Source organism: Lissotriton vulgaris, chromosome 5 (assembly GCF_964263255.1).
Source record: "Lissotriton vulgaris chromosome 5, aLisVul1.2, whole genome shotgun sequence".
In the NCBI taxonomy this organism is placed as follows: Eukaryota; Metazoa; Chordata; class Amphibia; order Caudata; family Salamandridae; genus Lissotriton; species Lissotriton vulgaris.
The window spans coordinates 1,857,384,299-1,857,411,617 of record NC_141693.1 but is presented as its reverse complement, the minus strand read 5'-3'; the positions used below and the strand labels follow the sequence as shown (position 1 = coordinate 1,857,411,617).

General features: G+C 42.4%; 1 protein-coding gene across 1 annotated transcript in view; it reads left to right on the top strand.

Moving 5' to 3' along the window:
- The window catches only part of FBXL20 (F-box and leucine rich repeat protein 20), a 658,452-nt gene that overhangs the window by 205,894 nt on the left and 425,239 nt on the right, over nt 1–27,319 (top strand). The window contains exon 3 of the mRNA XM_086924342.1: nt 22,486–22,540. Within this exon, the coding sequence (XP_086780468.1) occupies nt 22,486–22,540 (55 nt within the window). The remainder of the gene's footprint in view (nt 1–22,485; nt 22,541–27,319) is intronic.

Below are 27,319 nucleotides of genomic sequence, written 5' to 3'. Positions count from 1 at the left end.
TTCTGCCTGCTGCTTCAGCAGCGCATGACCCAGCCCCAGGGTGGAGGTCGTATTTCGTAGAGCAGATACGGCATAGAAATTGAGCAATGATACAACACAAAACCTTTTCTTCCTTTTTCTGCAGTCCATGATCTTACGCGGTCTGGTTCAGAAAATTACTATTTCATGGCTTCATCGGTTGTATTTACCATTAAGGAGATCACTGCTGGGATAGAGGGTCTGACTAAAAATAAAGCCCCGGGCCCTGACGGAATTCCTCCCGACCTGTTTCTGAGTAACATAGAACTATGGGCCCCTTTAATGACCAGGGTTATAAATACTGCAATCACTTGTGGTCTGCCACCGTCCTGGTCCAAAGCGATTATTGTGCCGATTTTTAAGAAGGGCAATAATGACGATCCTAAGTGCTATCGCCCTATCTCCCTGATTGACGTATCGGCTAAACTCTTGGGTAGGGCGATCCTCAACAGACTGTCCGAGTGGACCGAAGAAAATAACACCTTCTCGGACACTCAATACGGATTTAGGACAGGGAGGTCCACTAGTGATCAATGCCTGAACCTGTATATGCTGACTGCCAAATATACCCTGGCCAGCAATGAATCGATCTACATGGGATTCATGGATTTGGCAGCGGCATTTGATCACGTCAACAGGGAGAAATTGTGGGACATGATGTCAAGTATGGGGATTGAGAGCGGTTTAATTAATATACTAAGGGAACTGCATAGTGACACCACGGCTAAGGTTCGATTTAACAGGGAGGGGGGATTGACCGACTCTTTTCCCTGTATGAGTGGAGTCCGACAAGGCTGCATTCTCGCCCCTTTTTTGTTCTCCCTTTACATTAACAATTTGGAGCAGTTTCTGTTAGGTCTAAAGGCAGATTCTCCAAGGGTGGGGTCGCGTCATATTCCTGTTCCGCTTTACGCAGATGATGCGGTCCTGATTGCACGCACACCCAGGAGCTTACAAATCTTGATTGATGGATTCGTTAAGTTCATGGGTGCCCTAGATCTCTCTGTTAACCTGGGGAAATCGTATGTGCTCCTGGCTGGTAAAAAAACTTCCTCTAAATTCACTTACACAATAGGCAGCCACATAGTAGAAGAGGTGAAAACGTTTCCTTATCTTGGTGTAACTTTTGATGGTGCCTTACAGTTTAATTCCCTGGTGGAGGAGCGTTGTAGTAAAATGATTGCCTCTAACGGGGCAATAGCTAGCTACGGCAGGAGGCTAGGCAGATGGAGCCCGGAACAGGTGATGAATTTGTACAGCTCCGTATCATGCTCCAAAGTAATCTACGGGGCAGAAGTATGGGGCTTTGCGAACACCACAAGAATCCAACGGGAAGAAAACAAATATCTGAAATCCATCCTGAGGGCACCACCAAGTACTGCTGGAATTGTAGCACACAGGGAATTAGGGAGGCCATACCTAGATGACCTGGTAAAACTCAGGCCAATTGTGGCCTGGTTAAAAATATGGGTTAATCCTGACACGTCTCTTAGCAGAGAAATCTTATTGGACTGTTTAGAGAGGGCTAAATGTATGCGTATTCCCTGGCTCAATTACGTAAAGAATGCCCTAGAGGAACTAGGCTTTGGGAATCTCTTCACTAACCCCGCAACAATTGTAGCCCAGCACAAGATGCAAGTAGGCCGAAGGGTTTAAAAAGACAGTGAGGGCCCACAACTTGGTGAAGAGCGTGGAGGGTATGGAGCCTTATTTGTACCTTATGCATAACGCACAGGATAGATTCCTGATGTGCCGTTTCAGACTGAACTTACTCCCATTTATGTTGGCATCACCAGCAGGATTCACAACATCAATTGAGCAGAAGGGACCCTGCGGCTGCGACAACAGGTCTCCGCAGGATTCCCTTCACTTTGTTTTACTCTGTCCTTTTTTTACAATGCCCAGGCGTAGATTTCTTGTAAATGTTTTAAAAAAAGCCAAACAGGAACATGCCAGGGAGGCATTAGTCTTTTTACAAAAAGCATCGGACCCCTTAACTTTGTGTTGTATAATGAATTTTATTAAGATAGCGGTCCATATAAGGCTAACCAGGGGAGATGAATGAAATGTCTTTGATTTTACACTTTTAAAATTTATATTTTTTCTGCCGGTGTTTCATGTTAACACTAATATTTTGTATAAGGATCTTGAAAATGTTTAATGACTTTTTATTCATGTAAATATGTGTGTGCTTTTATGGTGTTTTTTAATCACCGAATAAAGATTCTTTGAATTGAATTGAATACTATTTCATGGCTTTTATTAATATTTAGGTTTTCATGACAAATAGTTATAAAGATTCCCCCACTGAAATTCTGTCCAAATTGACATTGAAATTTAACAAAAAGCAAACTCCATGGGGTGTATGATCTTTGTTTACCCTATAACTATAAATCAAGGCTTTGTGCTTCATGTGTCTTATTTAAATATAAAACTCTGAAATTCAGAAAAGTGCAGTGAGCACATCACTCAAAGGCACAACTTTATGGTTAAAATCTTTTTATTGAGTTTTCAAAAACAGGAAAAACAAACAGACCTCGCTTCCCCAGCAGATGAAACAATGCCGCATTCTTCCTGTATGACACAAACGAAAGCGCACAATAGTGAGAATAACGACACAAAGCAAGTGAAAGGGGAAAAGGGATCCATCCAGCCAATGAAAAGAGGTCGGAAATCGATCCTCAGCTCTGCACCTTGCGCGTCGGAGCCTTCTGTTCCTCGATTGGGGTATCTGCTAGGCGCAGCAGGCGCAGGTAGCATGGGCAGCTCAGTTCTCTGAACTCCCCCGAGAGCAAAGTTAAAAAGGGCCGCCCTCGCCAAGGACAACTTCTCCATACCCAGTATCATCCACAGCCTATGGAGCCAACCTATGTGTGTGTGTGGTGGGGGGGGGGGTGTTGCGTGGTCCTCCAATGAAAGGCACAACTTATTTTAGAGGTAGCTGTACCCCTACCTGAGCAATAAGGTGCAGTACTTAAGGAAGGTGAGTTCTTGGAGCAGAACACTTCAGACTTCAAGACTACGCAGACATATATATTGTTGAAATCCTTGATAGTCTAAATACGCATGCATAATAAGGATCCAATTGGTTGAAAGACAAGTAGACCAGTGCGGAAATCCATCAACTGTGGGTTTATATAGCATAGTTAATCGCCCAATAGGCTATCCAGGAGCTTGATGGGGGGGGGTTCATGATGGTTCAGGTGACTCAGTCGCACCGCCAGGTCTTGAGTGCTCCATGGAAGTTCAGTAGAGTGGTGGAGATCTGTAGTTGCAGAGGGTTTTCGCGGCTAGTTAGGAGAAAGGTATAATTCAACACAAAGGGGTGCTACAAGGGATTTGTTTTTGGATCATTCAGTCTTACTTCTGAGTTGTACCATAGTAACACTCAACTGTATCCACTGGATAACAATATTTCTTTCGATGGATAAATGAATCAGTGGAAGGTCAGAAGAAAAGCAGAGCAGAGGGATTTTATGGTTTGAAAAAATCTTTACTGAAAACAAATTGTGGGAGATAAATGTACAAACTAATTATAGCAACAAATCATGAACAAAGATTGGACACAATTTATCTATAGTTCATGACAAAACACATCAGCTCCTATTTAGTAAACAAAACATAACCCAAAATGATCAGTTAACTGTGGTTATGAATGTGTGTTGAAAAACAACATTAGTGGAGTTGATGGAGTGTCGACGTTTCGGTCTTGGTTGCAGATGTCAAAAAGACCATCATCAGGACGAGGATGTTTCAATTGCTAAAGCAAAAAACTCCCTATTTAAAACAATAAATACATATTAGTACACAAATTAATGTTTTAATTACATCCATAAATGAAACTAAAAACTCTGCAGTGATTAAAATACATTCAATGCCCGTAGGAACAAACACCTTCCAAGTATGTCCCACGCGATGTCTGATTATAGAAAAATCATTTTTCGGTCATTTAAAAAATGTGCTAATTTGTAATGTAGTACCATAAATCTGAGTCTTTTGTCAATCATTGCTAAAGCTAAATCATGTAGACATTGAATACATTCTTTAGATTGGCTTTATGGTTTCAGAGGACATTTATATAATGTTTAAAATATCAACAATTGCTTCTTGTTGTCACTATGACAGATTCAAGTCTTCATCTGTATTTAGAAGAGATTCTAAAAAAACATTTCCATAAAAAGATGCTTACAGTAAATACAGTTTCAATTGGTATGGTTGACTTGTCATCCTGGTAACCTTTTTCAATGTTTCATTAATGTTGTAGTTCCTTAAAATGAGAACCCTTTGATCGCATACATGATGTCAAAAGAAGTAATACCTTGGGGTGTGAAGCGGTGTGTCTCCTTTACTTGACTATCACCGAATTTTCTAATATTGTGTCAATAAAGTTCTGAAAGATGAATAGAATAACTACATTATATTTCTTATCAGGGAATGAATGGGGTATTTAGAGGGTTAGAAAACGGTGCATACCTTAAAGGAACATATTAAACGCGTTGGTCGGTGAACGATATGCGGACACGTCACTATTAGTTGTTTGTAATAGTGACGTGTCCGCATATCGTTCATAATTTGATTCTGGCCATGTGAACCAACACCAGGCTATTATACTATTATTTTTTCAGAGATCACACGGAACACTAATTGTTTTTCCAATTCACCGACCAACGCGTTTAATATGTTCCTTTAAGGTATGCACCGTTTTCTAACCCTCTAAATACCCCATTCATTCCCTGATAAGAAATATAATGTAGTTATTCTATTCATCTTTCAGAACTTTATTGACACAATATTAGAAAATTCGGTGATAGTCAAGTAAAGGAGACACACCGCTTCACACCCCAAGGTATTACTTCTTTTGACATCATGTATGCGATCAAAGGGTTCTCATTTTAAGGAACTACAACATTAATGAAACATTGAAAAAGGTTACCAGGATGACAAGTCAACCATACCAATTGAAACTGTATTTACTGTAAGCATCTTTTTATGGAAATGTTTTTTTAGAATCTCTTCTAAATACAGATGCAGACTTGAATCTGTCATAGTGACAACAAGAAGCAATTGTTGATATTTTAAACATTATATAAATGTCCTCTGAAACCATAAAGCCAATCTAAAGAATGTATTCAATGTCTACATGATTTAGCTTTAGCAATGATTGACAAAAGACTCAGATTTATGGTACTACATTACAAATTAGCACATTTTTTAAATGACCGAAAAATGATTTTTCTATAATCAGACATCGCGTGGGACATACTTGGAAGGTGTTTGTTCCTACGGGCATTGAATGTATTTTAATCACTGCAGAGTTTTTAGTTTCATTTATGGATGTAATTAAAACATTAATTTGTGTACTAATATGTATTTATTGTTTTAAATAGGGAGTTTTTTGCTTTAGCAATTGAAACATCCTCGTCCTGATGATGGTCTTTTTGACATCTGCAACCAAGACCGAAACGTCGACACTCCATCAACTCCACTAATGTTGTTTTTCAACACACATTCATAACCACAGTTAACTGATCATTTTGGGTTATGTTTTGTTTACTAAATAGGAGCTGATGTGTTTTGTCATGAACTATAGATAAATTGTGTCCAATCTTTGTTCATGATTTGTTGCTATAATTAGTTTGTACATTTATCTCCCACAATTTGTTTTCAGTAAAGATTTTTTCAAACCATAAAATCCCTCTGCTCTGCTTTTCTTCTGACCTTCCACTGATTCATTTATCCATCGAAAGAAATATTGTTATCCAGTGGATACAGTTGAGTGTTACTATGGTACAACTCAGAAGTAAGACTGAATGATCCAAAAACAAATCCCTTGTAGCACCCCTTTGTGTTGAATTATACGTTGCCCAAGCCTACAAGGGTTTATTGGGTTTCCCCTGCTTACAACAGTTAGGAGAAAGAGCGTCCTCCGTTGTTGCTTCGATGGATGCTGGGGTTGTGTGCAAATTAAAGGGAGGCGGAGCGTTGATGTTTGGTAGGGTGTGGGAAGCTCAGGCGATGGTTGATGTAGGCTGGTCTTTGGTTGTGCAGTGCTTTGTAGGCGTGAATCATCGGCTTGAATGGACATCTCTTCTGTATGGGGAGCCAGTGGAGTTTTCTGATGTGGGGATGATGTGGGTCCGTCTGGGGAGGTTGAGGACGAGTGGTAGTAGAGTGTAGTATGGTCTGGGGGTCTGTGCAGAAGGAGAGTGGGGATCCCAGCATAGAGTACATTTCCGTAGCCTAATCAGCTTGGCATTGGGGCCTGAATTACGGAACGCCTGGTGTTCAGGGGGATCTATTTGAAGATTTATTTTTAATTGCTTTTTTTGGTACTTACAGCAGTGAGCAAAAGAAGGCTGCAGCCTTAACTATATCAGGCATTAACAGCTACCATATTATACAACCAGAAATTAAAGCAAAATTGAAAGGAATAGTGAAACGGAGAGGGGGTGGTGTATGGCAGATCAAGACCATAAAAATAGTTTTACATTCTTTTCTGACATAGCTGATTAAGTAATCAAGTTGAAATTAATTCAGCAAAAAAAAGAGGCAGGCATCCTCTTTTGTTAGACGCTTACGGTTGTTGACACATGGGGCAATCAGCAGTTATATGCTAATTCAAGGAAATGGGGCAAATGGAGCATTTGAACACATGTATATTTACAGTGATTCTATCACTACTGCCTCTATACTTCCTCGACTGTTTTTTTGGATGTCTACAGGAAAGCCATTGGTCCAGGCTCCGAGGCCCTGGCATCTAAAGGGCAGCTCTTCTCTGGAGGTGGTCCAGGAGGAGAAACCTGCAGACATAAGTACAGTAGTAGCGGTTCCCTATTATCTTTGGGGTGTTAAGTCTGTGGCATTTGTTCCCAGTAGTTTGCCACTTGTTCCTGACAGTAAGTCGCATCCTGTAACCAGGACTTAGCTTTGGGCGCCTGTTTCCCTCCCCAATGCATAGCAACTAGACTTTTTGCTAGCAGTAAAAGCATAGTTGTTAAACGGCGAGTGTCAGACTGGAGGTCTTTCACACACCCCAAAGACACACCAGTGGGATCCTGTGGAACTGAGTGCCCAACTATCTGCCCCAGAGTGAAGAGTGCAGTCAGCCAGTATTTCATCACCAGTGGGCAATCCCAGGCGAGATGTAGAAAAGTGACCTGAGGAGTCTGGCATCTCCTGCAGCATGCCTCTCTTATTAATCCATGTGTTGCAATTGTGTTGCTGTTTAAGAAGGAATTTAAAATGGATAAGTCGCAATCTTTAATTGGGTGAGAGAGCAGCAGTATGTTTACAGCAATATTTCCTCTGCTAATCTGTGATGGGAGCGTTTATATCTCGAACCCACAGTTCACGGGCGGCTAGAGTGTGGATGGGTGCTTTGACCTGCATTTTGTCATACAATCTAGTGATTAGTTTACTTGGTGAGGCTGTAGTCCACATATGTTCAAGTGCATGCAACTGTTGCAGTGGCTCAAGGAATGTGTCCTGTAAAGCCCTTCATGGGGCACGTAGCTGATGATGGAGCCTGGTGTCTAATACCGGGGATCGCAGAGCAACGTCCGAGGCAAAGGGGAGAATAAAATGTCCACCAGGGTAGAAGTCTGCGTAAGTAATTAATTCCTTCTTGCATGCAACTTGTAATGCAGGCAGCATTGGGTTGCATGTTAATGGAAGACGGAGCGTATATATTTTTAGGTCTCGACTACGCTGTGCGCAAGAGCTGCTTTCGAGTGACCTCTTGAAATCGCTCCTGGCTTTTGTTGAAACTCGTGCATGTTCTGCACTGTTTCCAATGAGCCCTTGTGCATGTGCAGCGTTTGCCTCACAGAAGCAAGCAGCGGCGCCATCTATTAGCCTGCCACGGCTCGCTCCCGTAAGGTAAATGCTGTAGATGCACGAGGGCCGCGCTTGTTTTGATTTGTATAAGTCGTGCATTTCCATAGTTGAGTACAAATGCATCCTCAAGACGATTGCAGTCTTCCTCAGTGTGTGGTTCACAGGGTTAGTCGACTCAGCATTATGCAAGCCAGGGCGAAGCCTCGCTTTAGAAGCTGGCTAGTTATTAATTTTTACTCTGGTATGGGAGAAATGTCCCTCGCGACTGCCAGATCCGCATTCCAGATGCTCAAGCCCACCGAGAAAGTGAGATCGGTGGGGCAGAGGGAGCGGTGGTCACACCCACGGGGTACCGCACTCCATTAAACAACGCAAGTGTTAAACTACGTGTTGTTCCTCGGCAGCTGCACCTCTGGCGGAGATCTGCAAGGAGAGGGCTATGTGTTTGGAACTGTGAATGCTCCAGTCTCAAGAATCACTTCCTCAGTGAGGGTCGCACGTGGTTCTGAGATGGGGTATCAATGAATTTCCTTACACGAGACCTCCTACCAAATAGAAGGACTTGGTGGGCGGTAAATTTTAGTTTTTATGTGGCGTTATTTTTAGAGTACTCTCTTCGCTATAGGGTTTACTCTGGACTGTAGAGACGTTTTGATGTATTATCGTCTCTCGGTGAGCTGTGCTGATTTAATATTATCCTTTGTTGGTTTTGAGAGCCTCAGAGTGACTATGCTGTGGTGGGGCACGGTGTGTAGACACTGCCCTTTTCCCACACTTTGCCGCTTACACGCGTACACTCTGTTGTACGTTCATTCACACTTCTCTCCACAGTAGAACATTCTTGAGCTTGCGACTCACTTCTAATGAATTTGCTCAATCTCTGCTGCCTTCCTTGTAAAAGCCATAGTGATCTTCTCTGGGGCCCATTGGTGCTTTACACTTCTCGCCAACATTATCCATTTGACTTTTGGTTGCATGCTAGTCTAACGTTTTTATGTTGACTGTGCCATTACAGGGACACGCTGCTTCCCCCACCTCACAAACGACCGAATAACCAGGCCAGGTTCCCTCTGGGCTCAGCCAGCAGAATTTATTTCCGGGTTGGGGGGAGTTAGGGGGGTGGCAGGCATCATTTAAACGTACTCTGTTCAGCTGTTCCATTTTAATATAGAATGCCTATGCTTTTCTTTGTGAATGTAATCTGGGGAGGGATCGTATGTGGTCTTAGTTGGACTGTTTTCGAGTCCTTTCCATCCTCTGTGGGTTAAAGGTCATGGTGATTATTCTGTGCAGCCTATGAAACATATTCACACCAATAAAATAATTTGTTTATTTCTGAGTTTTTCTACATTTTGGTCTGAAATAGGCTGCCAGAGAAATGCAGAATTTCCCTCACTCTCATGGACACCACATGTCATTAAGGTATCCAGACACTCCTGGCCACTTTACGGAGGCCTTTGAGGAAAAAGGAAGCGGGCCTGAGGCTTTTCAGTACTAGAAGAACAAGCATTGGCATAGCCGATAGGTCTTGCCTTTGGGACCTTATAAGTGTTAAGTTATCCAGCACAATATCCTGGGTGCAACATTAACTGTTGCATGGCTAAGCACTTATAAGGTCCCAAAGGCGAGACCTATTGGCTATGCCAATTCTTGTTGTGTTTGGCTTAGCGACACAGGCCATTTCATGCCCATCTGAGACATTCCCCTGTATCTATTTGCTTTAGTGGAGGCTTGTAATTTTGGTATAGTGCAGTGCTGAGCGGCCAGGGAGAGGCAGCATCTGTCTCCACTGCTGTGTATGTATGTATGTGTGTTCTTATATAGCGCTCGACTTACCCTAGGGCATCTCGGCGCTTGCATTGGGAACCCGTCCTGGCTTTTTCCCTGTGAGATAACCCGTACTGGGCATCCCCAAGGTGAAAGCCAGGCATCCCACCGCGGGGGGGCTTTAGTGGAGTTTAAGCAAGCTATTGCCCAGAGTTGCAGAGTGTGAACCCGTGATTCGAGTAGGCACCGAAGTGAGAATTATCGAGTCCGTGGACACTTGGACTCAGACCCTGCCGCGTCGGGAATTGAACCCTGGTCCCGGGTCTTACCTCTGCTTCAGGGTATGCCTCCTCTAACCAGTGAGCCACACTTTCTGTGTGTGTGTCTGAAACCTTGTAGGATAAAGCCAATAGTGTAAGTATTGAGCCTGCTCGCATAATGCATACAGTGACATGCCTGGTCCATTGAGACCCCCTTGACGAAAGGGGAGTGCAAGTATATCCCAGGCAATTCTTTGTTGCTTGCCAGCCCATGCAAGCTACATCAAATTGCATCGCAGGAGCTGGAAAAAATTAGAAGGAAGTGGCATGGAAACATTGTTAAATGGATACAGAAATATGGGTAAAACAATTATGTTCGAGGCATATGAGCTGCAGATCTTACACTGTGCATTAGATCGCCACCGGGTGTTGGGCTCGGATGATGTCATGTTGTTGTCGTCTTGGAAGAAATATTTGTAGTCACGAGATAGGTGACTCCTCCCTTAGACGATAGTGTGCATGGGCATCGGCTCCATCCTTAGATTGTTTTTTTCCGCCACTGGGTTCGGATGAAACTTTTCCGCTCCGGTTCGAAATGTACTTTTCAAGTACTTTGACGCGTAAAAACGTATTCAAACTTCACCAGACTACTTTCGATATCGACAAACATCGTCTCGACTCCAACTCGATTCCGGTCGTCGTCGCAGACCGTTGGGCTTATCCAGGTCGTGAGGCCTACACCTCTGTGCGTCCTTTCGATCCAAGAAAACCATTCGAGATCGGAGGGCCCTTCGACACGACATGCAGAGATCGGCCTCGGAACCAGAGGATATCTTCGACGAAGAAGTTCCGCTCATTCCCAAAGAAGATTCAGACAATCTCCAAATCGTATCAGAGGCAGACGACTCAGATGACTCCATACCATCGGGTCAGCGCGGGAGTACTACTGCCCTTGTCCCATACCCACCACCCAAATCGAAGGCAAAAGTCAACACTCTGCCTCCGGGTCCCAGTTGCGACCGAAAACACATTTCGAAAGCCCCGCCATCGAACCCGGCTCCGAAGAAATACTCAAGCCTTCCGGTAACTGCTTACAGAGCAAGCCGAATGTGCCGATCCCACCAGCTCCCTCGGCACCAAAACCAAAAGAAGTCTCGGCTCCGAAACCGTCGACTTCTAAAGACAAAACTATGAAGCCAGCGTCTGACGCTTCGAAGCCTACAAGGCCTGATTCCGATGCGCCCAAGCCCTCGAAACAGCCTACGACTCGAAAAATAACACCTTCGGTGCCAAAATCTATGCCAAAAGACACAGTTACAACTCCTAAGGCTAAAGATAAGCAGCAACCACGCCCAGAACCGAAAAAATCGGCACCGGTAAAGGTTCCACAAGGAGAAGAACTTTTCCAACCTGATCCTCTACAAAAGAAGATCTACATTGCCCCAAACACAGGTCATGTATCCACTACACCACACAGGAAGAGGAAATTAGACACAGCACCTACACCTGCAGTGCCTGTCAAGAAGAAGGACTCTGCCACATCTCCTATGCACCCTTCTCCTCCTATACTTCCTTCTCCTTCATCTCCTGTACCTCCTAACAATTCACCTCAAAATTCTCCTGAACACTCTCCTCCTCATTCTTCACCACATACACCTCAAAATGATGATGAGTATCGCATAGGAGGAGGGGTAGACCCAGATGAGCCTTTTCCCTAACCTGTTGATGATCCAGATTGGGAGTATCCAAATACATAAGATGTGCCAGACATTCCTGACCCACAGTCATATCCATCTAAGCCTTCTCCTCCAGAAGACAATATTGGTTTTGGGCACTTACTGAACAGGGCTGCCATTTATCATAGGGTCACTATGCATTCAGATGAGGCATAGGAAGATTTTTAATTAGATGCATTTGAACAATCAAATTCTTCCTATGATCAAAGGGGTCATCAAGCATGCTCCAGAGGTATTTAAAGATCCTGTACGTGCTAGGATCCTAAACCCTAGAGTTGAGAAAAAGTACAGGCCTGTTCCTGGTGATCCCGCCTACATTAAAGGGCAGCTACTCTTAGATTCCCTAGTTGTCTCAAATACTAGGAAAAGAGCAAACTCACAGACATCAGGTGAAGCACCACCCCCTGATAAAGAATCTAAAGTGATAGATGCTTCAGGCAAAAGGATAGCTGCACAAGCTACTAATACATGGCGTATAGCTAACACGCAAGCCCTCCTTGCAAGATATGACAGGGCTCATTATGTTCAGTTAGAAAAATGACTACAACATCTACCTGACCAATATAAGGCACAGGCAAACAGCCTTATACAAGAAGGCAGGTTAATTTCAAATGCCTCAATCAAGTGTTCATTTGATGTAGCAGACACTGCATCGAGAGCTGTAAACACTAGTGTCCTACTTAGACGTCATGCGTGGCTACGCATTTCAGGATTTAAGCAGGAAGTGCAAACTACCATCTTAAATCAGCCATTCAACCAACATCAATTGTTTGGATCAGAGGTAGACACAGCACTTGAGAAAATGAAAAAAGATAAAGATACAGCCAAATCTGAGAGCTTTGCAATCCACACAAGCTAGAGGCTCCTTTTGTCGCTTCTTCTGTAGAGGAAGCTCCAAACAAACTGGAGCAGACAATACAGCTTCCTTCCAAGTATAATACACAGGCATCTTCCAGTAAAGAATATTGTAGAGGAGGCTATAGAGGCAACAACAATAATCGAACCTCTTCCACCACAAAACAGTGACTTCCCTCTGCTCCCCCAACAGCACTCCACTCCTGTGGGGGGTAGACAAACACAGTTCCTACCTGTCTGAAATTCCATCACAACAGACAGGTGGGTAAGACAAATTATCCAGTATGGCTACTGCCTTGAACTTACAGCTACCCTTCCACACATACCACCCAGACAACGTCCAATGTCTGCAGAACATCTTGCGCTGCTCAAACAAGAAGTCCTATCACTTTTTCAAAAAGACACAATAGAAATAGTTCCTTTACAACATCAAGAAGCAGGGTTTTACTCGCTGTATTTTCTAATACCCAAAAAGGACGGAACACTAAGACCAATTCTCTACCTCAGGCTCCTCAATCACTATTTACACTCAGATCATTTTCATATGATCCCTTTACAACAAGTGCTCCCATTGCTGCAACAAGGTGACTTCCTTACAACACTAGATCTAAAAGACGCCTGCTTTCACATTTCTATACATCCTTCTCACAGGAAGTATCTGAGGTTTGTACTGGAAGGACCGCATTATCAATTCAAAGACCTTCCATTCAGGGTAACAACTGCACCAAGAGTGTTCACAAAGGGCCTAGCAGTGGTAGCAGCACATCTCAGAAGACAACACATACATGTCTTCCCTTATCTAGACGATTGGCTCATAAAGGCCAAGTCATTCAATCCGTGTGTCCAACACACAAATCAGACAATTCAAACATTGCATGACTTAGGGTTCACAATCAACTACACCAAGTCGCACCTACAGCCCTCTCCTATCCTTCACTATTTAGGGGCTACAAAAGACACTTCTACATCTATCGTATCCCAGTCCAGGAAGGATACAGAGCATTCAAGCCTTAGTCACAAAGTTCCAACATCAGCACTCTCCCCCAGCCAGAGTGTTCATGAGACTAATCGGCATGATGGCATCTTGCATATTCATTATACCATATGCAAGACTGCAAATGCGTCCGTTAGAGGAATGTCTAGCACAACAGTGGAACCAGGCTCAAGGACAACTAACAGACCTGGTGTTGGTAGACAGCCGCACACATCGCTCTCTGCAGTGGTGGCACACCAAAAACTTGACGAAAGGGCAGCCATTCCTCTAACCTGTTCCACAAATAGTAGTTACAGCAGACGCATCTCTCACAGGATGGGGATCCCATCTCCTACTTCATACAACTCAAGGGCAATGGAACAATCAACAAAAATCATTCCATATCAATCACCTAGAGCTGCTAGCAATATTCTTAGCACTCAAAACATTCCAAGTACAAGTACAAAACAAAGCTGTCTTAATCCGGACGGACAACATGACAGCTATGTACTATATACAAACAAAGGGGGGAAGGGGGGACACACTCTACAGCTGTCCCAGCTTGCACAGAACATTTGGAGATGGGCCATTCCACAAAACCTATATCTGTTAGCAGAACACCTTCCAGGAGTTCACAATCAGATAGCCGATCTGTTAAGTCGACAGACCCAACACATTCATGAATGGGAACTACATCCGCAAGTTCTTTAACCATTCTTTCACAGGTGTGGTCATCCAGACATAGATCTGTTCGCCACACACGAAAACGCAAAATGCCCAACCTTCGCCGCCAGGTTTCCACACCCGCTGTCCAAGGGCAATGCGATATGGATGAACTGGTCAGGCAGATTTGCGTAAGCTTTTCCGCCCATACCACTAATACTAATACCACTAATAGTGCTCAAGCTACGACAACAGTCGCTCAAACTTATTTTAGTAGCACACCAACCGTGGTATACAACTCGGCTAGAACTATCCCTAGTTCCACACCAGGTCTGACACCATCCCTGCTAACGCAGAACCATGGAGACATCAGACATCCAGACCCAAGTCAACTGAGTCTGGCGATCTGGCTTTTGAGGTCTTAGAGTTTGGTTATCTTAACGTACCACCAGACTGTATGAATATCATTAAGGAAGCCAGGAGACCTACTACTAGAGCTTGCTATGCTGCTAAATGGAAAAGATTTGCCATTTACTGCAACAATAACCAAATTGATCCCCTAGATGCTTCCATCCAAAATATCATTTGTTACCTTCTACATTTACAAAGATGTAACTTGGCATATTCATCTATACACCTACATCTGGCAGCAATTGCAGCATATTTACAAAATAGACAACATCTGTCTCTATTTAGAGTGCCTGCTATTAAAGCATTTATGGAAGGATTAAAAAGAACCATTCCTCCCAGGTTACCACCCTCTAAAGTGTGGAACCTAAAAATTGTTCTTACAAGACTCAAGGGACCACCTTTTTGAACCACTACACAAATGTGAACTGCAATTCCTCACATGAAAAACAGCTTTTCTAGTAGCTATTACCTCTCTTAGGAGAGTAAGTGAGATTAAAGCTTTCACTATAGAAGAACCATTTTTACAATTACACCGTAATAAAGTTGTTCTCAGGACAAATCCCAAATTCCTTCCAAAAGTCATTACTCCGTTTCATTTAAACCAATCTGTAGAGTTACCAGTGTTTTTCCAAAATCCAGACTCTGTAGCAGAAAGAGCTCTACACACACTAAATGTTAAAAGAGCTCTCCTCTATTATATAGATCGGACCAAATCCTTTCGCAAAACAAAGCAATTGTTTGTAGCTTTCTCTCACCACATAAAGGCAACCCCATCTCTAAAGCTGGAATTGCAAGGTGGATTGTAAAATGTATACAAATATGCTATCAAAAAGCAAAACGTACATTAACAGTTCCTCCTAGAGCGCACTCCACACGCAAACAAGAAGCCTGCATGGCTTTCTTGGGGAACATTCCCCTAGAAGACATCTGCAAGGCAGCAACATGGTCTACAACACACACCTTCACTAAACAATATTGTGTTGATGTGCAAGCTAAGCAGCAAGCTGCAGTAGGCCAAGCTGTCCTCAAAACACTGTTTCAAACTATTGCAACAGATACAGGTGACCATCGCTAAGAGGAGACACTGCTGTACAATCTATGCACAATGTAAGATCTGCAGCTCATATGCCTCGAACGGAAAATGCTACCTACCAGTATGCATCTGTTCTTGGCATGTAGAGCTGCAGATTCTTACACGTCCACCCGCCTCCCAGGGGCCTGTATCTGTTCCAGTTCTATCTTAATTAGATATACACGTATGGACATCCTTTCTTCTTTCTAAAAACTCCATCATTTCCCATCATGGCGAAAAACAATCTAATGACGGAGCCAATGCCCATGCGCACTATCGTCCAAGGGAGGAGTCCCCTATCTCATGACTACAAAGACTTCTTCCAAGACGACAACCACAGAGGGAGTCTGTTCCATGTTGGGATTTTATCCTAAAGCCAGGCCACTACTTTCCCATAGTTAAATCCCCAGAGTACCTCCCCGTCACAACTGAGCCAAATTACCAAATAGCTCACTGACTGTAGCGCCCATCTCAAAGGGTATTCCGATTGAACTGGCGCCGTATTGTCTGTAAACGGAACAAGCATTGGCATAGCCAATAGGTCTCGCCTTTAAGACCTTATAAAGTATTTTGCCATGCAGCACGCATATATAATTAATATATGAATACTATATATTAATTAAAAATTATGGAGCAGAGTTTGGAACACGAACAGGAAACTTAAATAAACATGTGTACTGAGAAACCCACTACTGCATTTGTGCTTGGACGGGGGCGACTCTTAACATGAAGTGTAGCACTTCAAATCCCTCCTCCATGTGTCGCGTACACCCGAGCCTGTGTTTTAGAAAACAAGAGTACTCCAGAATTGAGAACGGGGGTCGTTAAGATGGTGTACGAAACAGAGGTCTGAGGCCAGAAAAGGTCCTCAGGGTAGCCTAGGCTACTAATGATTTAATGAAAATGTTACTTAGGAGACAGTCCCACAGGACTGTAGAATACGTTAGTATACAAGGTTTTCAAAGATATCTCATTTATTATTGTCATAAATAGAGTATCGTATTATTATTGTCATAAATAGAGTATCATATATGTAAGTGGTAGATCCAGTGCTCACACATAATTGTGAAAGTGCGTGAAGTGATGGGAGTGATAGTGAACATTTAAAAATACATTGCATTGAAAAAACAGTAAAAAATCTTAAATCAATTGAATACAAAACTTAGGTTTTTTGGAAGTGGTTGATGGCGTTTCGATCTCAATTACTAGAGATCATCATAAGGACATAGTAGTATGAGCCACGTGAATTTAAGGAAGGCATGTGTCCATTAATTCTCAGATCATATAGGCGTTTTGGAATTGACAAGCATCAGGTGCTGGCAACCCTCTCAGGTGGATCGGTGGCTCACAAGATTCTCTGTGAGAGATTGTTTCCTCGCAGACACCAGACGATACCGGTGCAACCAGAAGCCAGTACGCGACAAAATAAAGTTCAACGTCATGTTATAGCTGACCAAATTACCTCCTTTCCCCCCTGTGAAGCACGCTAACACATGTTGCAATTTAAGAACCGCCGTACTTCCACTAACTCTGTAAATACGGTATGTCCAACCTCACACTACGTAAACTTTGATGCGCCCAACTCAAATACTGAGACTCTCGTTCGCCACCGATCCACCCGAGAGGGTTACCTGCACCTGAGGCTTGCCAATTCCTAAATGCCTATATAATCTGAGACTTATGGACACATGCCTTCCTTAAATTCACGTTGCTCATACTACTATGTCCTGATGATGATCTCTAGTAATTGAGATTGAAACGACGTCGACCACTTCCCAAAAACCTCATTTTTGTATTCAATTGATGTAAGATTTTTTACTGTTTTTTTCAGTGCAATGTATTTTTTTATTATATATTTTTATTCAGTTCATAGCATACTGAAAAAAAGAAAACGAATGGAAAAAAAAAATTCAAAACAAAGCTATAGATGTCATTGTAACATGATTTCACAGCGAAATCTCCAAATGTTGAGGCATAGGTTGCCATATCTTCAATCCTAATTGTTCTTTCTTCAAAGATTTGATACCGTACAAATTAAATTCAAGATAATACACATAATAAAACTTAGCTCACCACTTTTCGTAGGCTGGTGCCTCAGGTTTTCAGCCACATCGCGGCAATACATAATCTAGCTACCGCCATTGCCATAAAAATAAAATAACTGAGGATAGCAGTTCTGTACACTTTATCTATCTTTACCCACCCCAAAAAGCACCAGTTCCCGACTTATAGAGCAGTGCACCTTAGTTGTTTCTAACCAATATTGCTCGATACATAAAAAAAACTGAGTAAGTGCGTTACAATCGAAAAATATATGGACAATATCTGCTTCCTCCATTTGACACCTAAAACATTTTCCATCATAGATATCGCCCCACTTCATCATTTTAACTGGCGTGTGGTATAAATTAAACAAAGTTTTATAATGTTGGGTGCATAAGTTTGCAGTTAAAATTACTTCACCCGCCATATCAATCGATTCTTGCAAAAATACACCAGAGTTGCCCAGTCGAGTCTGCCATTTTGTATCTTGAGTTACAATATCAACACATTGCTTTGAAAGTAGTATTTCATACAAAATCCCAATCTTTGCCCCTCTTAACAAAACTTTAATGAATTCATTACATAAAATACCCCGTGATCTACAATGTTTATATAGGAAATCACGTAGCTGTAAATATTTAAAGAAATCATTCTTGGTTATTGCATATATTTCCATTAAATCCATAAACTAAACCAATGCTCCATCCTTAAATATATCCCCTAGATGGCGAACCCCTTTATTTCTCCATGTTTTCATCTTTGTATCCTAAAAATATCACCAGGAATATATCCATAGAGTCAAGGGGTGTATAAAAATTAATCCATCTAATAGCCAAGATTTTACAAAGCCATTTCCATCCCTTATAAACTGCGGTCATAATTTTAAATCTGGTAAGTTTAAAATAACTTGGTTCAAAGAATTTAAGCAGAGCTTCGCAAGCCTGGTTTCCTAATATCATCTGATAGATGTTAGGCGATTCAAACTACCGTGTCTCCCCACCTATTACCATATACTGCATATATTGTATAAGACATACTGAATAACAATAAATAAAATTTGGAACTCCCCACCCACCACATACCAGTGGTAACGTCATATATTTTGAAGCCCGTTTGGCTTTTTTCCCACCCAAAATAAACCTATCCACCTATCCGTTATTGATTGTAGCTGTATTAATTGTGTCCGTGTCAACTCCAGGGGAACTGTCCGAAAATAATAGAGCACTTTGGGGAGTATACACATCTTTAACACATTACGACGTCCAACCATTGTCAAAAGTAAACATTCTACCATTTCTAACAGTCTCTTAACAGACCTTAATATATCAGTCCAGTTTACATCAATTATCTCCTGGATGGACATCCTAATTTTAATCCCCAAGTACTTAGCCTCTGGGGTTACTCATGGCTCGCCTGGGCACAGCCCCATCGTACAAATAACTTGGGTTTTGGAGATGTTTAATTTTTTACCCTGTAACCTGTCCAAATGCTTGCGTCAAACGTTCAACCTCACTTAGTGCTTGTACGGGATCCGATGTCGCAACCGCAATATAGTCGGCATAAGCAAGAACGCGTACTTCGTACTCGCCCACCGGCATTAATTGTATGGAATTAGTAGATTCTAGTAGCTGCAATAATGGCTCGATATAGATAGCGAAAAGCAAGGGAGAACATGGGCATCCCTGCCGTGTTCCCCTAGTAATATAAACAAAAGATGATTTGTGTCCCATGGTGCATATTTTAGCCAGAGGGCGCTTGTACATAGTTTGTAATGCCTGCAGAAACTGAGGTCCAAACCCCATCTTACGCATTGTAGCCCATAAAAAAGCCTCTGTGACACGATCGAATGCTTTTTCAGCATTTAAAAAAAATAATGCCAATATTCTTTTGAAGTGCGGTTGCATAGTCTATTAATGATATAACCCTGTGCAAGTGGTTAACCGTGCTTCTACCTGGGAGGAACCCGTGCTGATGATGAGATACGAGCGACGGAAAAACTTGTACTAGCCGAGTCGCCATTATTTTAGAATATAATTTTGCGTCTGCATTAATTAATGATGTAGGCCTATATGACCCAGGGGATCGGGGGGGGGGCTTATCTTTTTTTTTAAACTACTATATTTGCATCATCCCAAGACACCGGAGTATTTCCGCATTGAGCTGTTATATAAGTAGCAAGCATATCCTCCTTTATAATACAAAATAGCTAGTGCAATGTATTTTTAAATGTGAAAAGTAAGAGGTATGAGATGATCCAAGCCATAGACGCCAAAGACTGGAGATATTGTTGCTCTATGACCAAGACATTATCGTTAAATGGGTGACATAGACTTATCCACCCCTGAAACACTGTTCTGATGAGTGAACTATGAAACACTTTGGGAAATGAGGGGGCGTGGGTGATTCTATTACTGACCAAGAATGTTTTTGCCTTGTAAAATAATTGAAAAGTAACTAAAATTAACTGTTCGAGTTAAGTGAGTAGACTCCCTTGTATGGACCCTATTTCAGTGTGGCGGGTTGGTGCATCATGTGACTGTGCGAACCACACCAGTGAAACGTCACCGAGGATGCCTTGAAAAGCTCTGCTGGCAGCTGGTTCTTGCATTGCACCTGACAAAGTTAATTTGAGCCGGTGGTTTCCGGTGCTCGGCACCGGCACCTAATTGTCCAAACCAGCTCTAGTAACAGGCCAACACATGGTGGTGCTGTCTGTCAAATTTTAAGATGCACAACCATCGTGTTTAATAAGTTAACGTACATTAAACATGACTAATATCTGTTGCTCACACCATTATTCTAGCTTTGATAGTTTGAATTGTCACACATGTAGCAGTGCGACGGTTAGTACTTGTGTTGGTTCTGTAATAGCGCTGGCAGGGGCTATGAGTGATGCAGGATGGTGTAATGAGTGATGCAGGCTGCAGTGGCCTTCTGAAAAGAGCGTTCGCACTAACTTTTTTGTTAATACAAATTATGCACTGATTCAGACCTTCTAGGGACCTGGTTGTCCCACATGTAGGTTTTTGACCAGACGCCCCCAGAGCCCTTAACCTCTGTAAATGTGCGTTGCTTCTTAATAACCTGGGCCCAGCTTCTTTAGAGTGCAGTCAGAGGCGCCTTGGGCAGCTTGCAGGGTTAATGAATAGATTAGCTTTTAAATCCTATTACTCTGGACAATCCTGCAGGGGGAGATTGGATTGTGCTGTCGGCTATCTGCAGCACTGGAATAGCCAGGGGTGCAGCTGCAGGTCAGGAGTGAAGTGCATTGGCAGAGCAGTTTGTAGGTCGCAGTGAAGTGTTTACAGGGCAGGTTTCATGGCATGGTGTGGTGCAGTGACAAACTGTCTTTAATAGGGCAGTAGGCGGCGTCGCTGTTCACGACTGATGTGCCTCGAAAGAGCTGTGTCTGACTCTTCTTACGAAAATAGCAAGGTGCTTTGAATCTCATGTTTGAGGTACATGGATGAGAGTTAGTGTGGGTCCCAGTGATGAGGCAGCGGGGCTGTGCAGGAAAGAGAAATGATGTATTGTCAGCATGGTGTCTGTGTAGGGGTAGCAGGGGCTGCTGCTGTGCAGGATCAAGGTGCATTAACAGTGATTTGTCTTGGTCCTTGTGCCAGAATATGAGTTATGCAGTCCGGGTTAAAGTGCACTGTGAACGTTGTGAGTGGTTTACACTTCTGAAATAGTAGGGTGTGCTGTAGGTCCGGATGTGCTGGAGTGAGAACTATTTGTGGGTGTGTATTCTGAAAAAGCAGAGGCTGTTGCAGGTACTAGATATAGTGCTTGACCTAGTGGTGTGTGTGTGTTTCGGTGCAGAGAAAAGAGGGATGCTGCAGCACAAGATATGGTGCAAAGCCAACAAGTCTGGCTATAATGTGCCAACACACATGATGTTTAAATATATGCAATGCATATGGTACATACATTTTCCCTTCTTTCTTTTGCCCATGCTGAGGAACACAATAAAGAAAGTCATGCTTTCTGTATAGAATGCACATTAGAAAATAATTAAATGTGAAAAATAACTTAATGTTTGAGTGTACTTTGCAGGTGTAAAATAGTCCATGTTTTATTCCAATAGAATTCTTCTGGAAGGCTAAATGATACGCCAAGTATCCAATAGCATGACGTGAGAAAGTAATACTCCTGAGTGGAACCAAAGCAAAAATAAATATTGGTAACGGTACATTTGGCAGAAAGCTGTGCTGCCAAACCACACTTAAAAAGACTCAGAACAGATTCTATCACCCCACTGTACCCACTTCCTCCACCAATAACCTCTGCATCTCCCAAGCTTTCCTAATGGACAGATATTGGAGTTGTCTGTATGTATGTTCCTGTTACCAGACGTTGAGTAGAATGGACTGCCCTCCTTCCTTCAGCAGGGGTCAAGAAGCCTCTTCCTTCCATTGTCTGTGTCAGTGCTCTGGTCTGTCCTTTTTTCCTGGCTTCCCTCCCCAAGACTGAAAGGGCAGTCTACGGTTGGGTGGGTGAAGTTTTAATCCCTCACTGTATTGACTGCCCCCTTGATCCCTAGTTGGGTAACTGAATGCCAGGGGCTGGGTTCCTTCCAGACTGCTCCCTTCCTGTCCAGCTCGTGCACTGGTGGTCCTTGGTCAGTGTGGGGTAAGCATTTCTCTTGCAGTGGCACACTTGGTTCATTGGGCTGGAATTAGGTATACTATTGATTTAACCACATGTACTGTCAGCATTGCTTTCCAGCCACGCAGCTTTACCTTCATCATGCAGCAGGGATACATTTTGCTCTAATGTGTTTTTTTACTGTAATTTGTTTTATTTTCCTGCTTGCAGTGTAGTTACCAATGTATGTTCTCTTTTTTACAGGATATTCTCATTCCTGGATGTTGTAACGCTTTGCCGATGTGCTCAGGTGTCTCGGGTAAGTCAACAGGACAGGTTGGAGACAACAAATACCATTTCAGACTGTATTTGTTTTAGTGCGGCGAGGACTGAAGGTGATTGGAACATTGATCATACCAGCCCCGGGAACTTGGGAACTTAGGAACTTTCCCTGAGATGCCTCCAAATCTCCACTAGCTATTTGCCGATTATTCATTAGATGCATTCTTTTGAAATTTGTTTGCATAGATACATTGAGTATTCCATATCCCTGCACCAGATAAGGGTGATGCCAATTTTGGGGTATACTGTGATAATGTTTTCCTGTAAGGGAATGTTAAATGGTTAATGAACGTTAGTAACTGAAATGTAGTACTTGAAAAGTAGCAATCATGGGGTTTCTCACTAATTGGATTTGATCTCTGAAATGTTTTCACATGAGCTACTTTTTGATAATGACAAGAATGTAATGAATAAAGTTGTTGGAATCTGGACTGATTATTTAAAAGTACATGATTAGTTCACAGGAAACGTCTTTAGAATGCAAGCAATTTTTTATTGTGCTTAAGTGATTAGGGCAGAAAAATGAATTCTTATATGGGAGGATCGCAATTATATTGAAATTTCCTTTTTTGGGTTACACATTTTGTGTAATGAAGTCCTGTGTGTATACTTATTCTTGAGAAGTGCTTACATGGTGTATTGTGACGTCTTGTTGTGTATGGCGAATAAAAATTGATGAAGCAAGAGGTAGCGTACCATAGACCCAGAGGATATATTTGCAACTCCCCATATCAGAGATACCTTAGTTCCCTAACGTGCTGTGTCCGATGATCCTTTGTAGAGTGGGGGCTGATATTCAGCATGAGACTTCTATCTAAGGAGCTTTACACACTGCTGCACAGCTAGCAGTTTGGTATGTAGCCTCTGGGGCATCTCACCTGCAGTTTATGATGAGCCCTTATAGGGTGCTTGTGTATCTGAACAAGAGACATGCCGGAGACTGGAGTATATTTGTGAAAGTCGCAGACTTGGAGAAGGCAGCACGTCTTTGATCCGTCTTTGATCCTTAAGCTCACTGCAAGATGTCCTCTCCTGCCCAACTCTGTCAGTGTTGGCGTATACACCGCAGCAGTCAGTCGGATGGCTGTCCCACAGGCCTTGTGAAAGGGTGGCCCGAGAAGGCAGCAGGGAGAGTGCAAAAGAGGAAGGCTGTCAGTTGAAGGGTGGTTCTTCACATGCTACAAAACACCATTCACTTAAAAATGCATGGTTAGCCTTAAACTATTCATACCCAAGATGGTCACCTACTCAGTCTGTTTGTCCTAGTTCACGATGGTGCCAGCCCTTTTTAAAGTGATATCCTGTCCAGCGTGGACCATATAAATAAAGGTGTTTCCTTGACATGGTTGCGTCACAACACATTCATTCCTTTATTTTCAATTAGGTTCCTGGGCTGCTTTGAAATGTTTTTGTCCTTGAGTTTTTTGCTCTATTGTGCAGCAGTATTCTTTATTAGAGTCTCTATTACAACTTTTGCCTGGCTCTTTCTCTGCCTAGATTCAAGGGTTTTTATCCTTGCTTATCAGACCGTGTATGTTTCCTCACCTGCAGTCACGCATCACCAAGATTTATAAGGAGGTATTTTTTTGCCCGTGTGGATTTTACCTCTAACTGGGACCCTCTTAAGGAGATAGTAGACACTTTTATTCTGTATATCAAGGTTCTTCAACTTTTTCACTAACAAGAGCTACTTATGTTCAATGAAAATAATCCAGAGCTACTAGTAATACTAGTATTGTACACATCAGATAAGATTACATTAGTGACCACCCTATCCAAGGTTACCAGCCGTGATCTCCTCAGTACAGGATTGCCTGCACTAATGTAACAAAGGTGTAGCCAATTCAATTTCCGTCTTTATTCGATCTTAATCAATCATGAAAGACACATTTAAACAATACAGTAAATATGTGAAAGCACACACTGACATAAAAATATTGTTAAAAGGAATAACATAGTAGAATTCCGTTAGAGATTAAAAAAAGATGCCAGTACTATTAAAACTATTATATCCTAAAAATATCAAAATTCATGATAAGCTTTTTTTAAATCCATAATAAGGCTAGGCATAGTTGAAGTCTTAAATTTAAAAAAAAATTATTTTACTATAAAGAAAACTAGAGAATACTGTTACACAGGTTACATAGTGCCTTGCAAATTATTCCTTCTAAGTGCCCAAGTCCAGCTTAAGAATTTGGCCATAGCAATAACTATGACTTTAGTGGGATCTGTTTTTAGGATACGCAGAGCCATATGGCAAGATCTTGTTTCGATCATTTTACAGACCGGTTTTAGCCACTTCTGTCGAGGGCCCTTTTATGCAGGGCACACAAACAGGACATGTGATAAAGTCTCATCTTGAGTTACACAAATATGACATTTTTTGTTTTGACTTCCCCACACTTTTTCATCAACGGTTTTAATGGGAGGGTGCCCACTCTAAATTTATGAAATAATTTTCTGTCTTCAGGGCACGTGATAATATCCCAATAGGCCTCCAACCAGTATTTGCTTTTAAAATCAAGGAAGAGGTCAGTAAGGGAAGCACCAGAGACCGAAGACAGAGACTTTTGATAAACCATGTCCCTATATAAGACTTTGAAATCTTGTTTAGATGGAAAAGAATTCCCTTCAGGGTCCCCCCACAAATGAATGAGGCCTGTTTCTAATTACATAGCCTTAATCTTTTGTAGCCACGAGATTTTGTTAGATTAATCAGCTTCTCTAATAAACTTAGCAGCTTTTGCATACGCTGTTAACTCGGAAGTAGTCCAAAGTAGACACCAATAAGTGAGTGGTCTGAAACCCGCAGCGTCCTCAAAAGAAATGCACCCTAGATCTAAAAGTAGGGCCCTAAGAGGGGAAGATTGAGGGAGGCCGGTCAATGACCTTAGAAACTTATTCTGAGCTACGATTAATGGAGCTAAGTTTTCGAAGCCCCATAGTTCCGCCCGTACATTGACACTCTAACCTTTCCTTGGTATAAGGCAAGGGCCAGTCCAACTGGTTTGGTCTGGGATAATCGGAATTCTTTTAAAAGGGCCCCTGCTAATTGGTTGTGCCTTAAGACTAGTAAATCTAGCTGTGGCTTCCAGTTCATACGTTTGCCCATAGTAACGCCGAGTTATGTAAAGAAGTCAGTTTGTTCCAAGGACATATTAATTTCTACACTAGCCATCACTATTTTATACCTATGCAAGACCATGTACTTAGTCTTTTCAACGTTGACCGCTAAATCATGGTCACTGCAAAAAAGATTAAATCGATCATGGGCTCGCTGCAGACCGGATTGCGTCTTGGACAAAATTAAAGTGTTGTCTGCAAATGTTAATAGCGGAACCCTAGATAAAGCAAGAGTAGGAGCGTCCGTGGGATAATCAATATAATAAGAGATGACATTCTTTATGAACAAGGAGAAGAGGGTATGGGCCAAAAAACACCCCTGCTGTACTCTCGTGCTCACAGGAAAACGATCTGCTAACTCACCCTGCTGACCCCATCGTACGTGGGCATATGTTAACTCATGTAATTTTACAATAAAAGATAGGATCTCAGCAGGCAACCCTGCTTCCCTAAGTGTGTCTCGCACAACTTATGGCGGGGGACTAGATCAAATGCAGATTTAAGGTCTACAAATGCAGAATAAAGTGTCCCCCCTGCTAAGACCACAGTATTCCAGTACATCATCATGAATCTAAAAACTTGGTTGATAGTGCTAACGAAACCCTGCTTGATGGGTGGATCGGATTTCATTATCATCTATCCAACTATTTACCCCACTTAGCACTACTCTAGCCACAAATTTTTTTATAGTGTCTATTAGGCTTATGGGCCGATAATTAGTTGGACTTGCACGATCCCCCTTTTTGTAAATGGGGATGAATTGAGCCCCGTGCCACGATTCCGGAATAGGGGTACCTCTGGCCAGACCATTAACAAGAATAAGGATGTAATTCAACCAGTTCTTCCGATCGGACTTAAATACATCCGCCGGAATACAATCCGTTCCTGGCGCCCTGCCTGCTGCTACACAATCAAGAGCTCTCTCAATTTCCGCTATAGTAAAAATTAAAACTAAATCCGTCTCTACACGGGGCAAGTACCCTGTGCTATCTTCAGATGAGGAAAATTGGGTATGATAGTGTGCCACCCAAACTTCTGGAGGAACATTATTAACTGGGGCCGGGCCGGCACTGCCATTGCCCCATTTAATCAAGTGCCAGAACCAACACCAATTTTTCCCATTGCTTGCTTCCAGCAAGTCCCTCCATCTATTCTCATCAAAAGCCTTCTTTGCCCTAAGTTGGGTTGCCTTATATTCTAACCTTAGTTCCCTTACCTCCTGCGTAGAACCCACCCGAATCGCTTGGGACAATCGTCTAAAAGCTAACCTACATGCCCCATCATACCATTTTGCGGTTTTATACACTGGAGTAGTCAATTTGGAATGCCTCTACATGGGTAATACATAACAGCCACAGATGCAATGCCCCCTGGGACCAAAGTAATAATAATAGTAATAAATGTCTTACGGCTGCATGAGTTATCATTCAAATATCAGAAGTAAATAGATTTTGGAAATTATGGTTTCTGAAAATACACACATTTTCATACCAAATACACACTTCTCGGTTTTGGTAGACATATATTACTTCAACTAAACAAAAGCTTCCAATTTAGTAGGCTGGACTGCACACATGAGAGCTGCTCACATGTAACTGGAGATCTACCAGTAGCTCACAAGCTACTCGTTGGA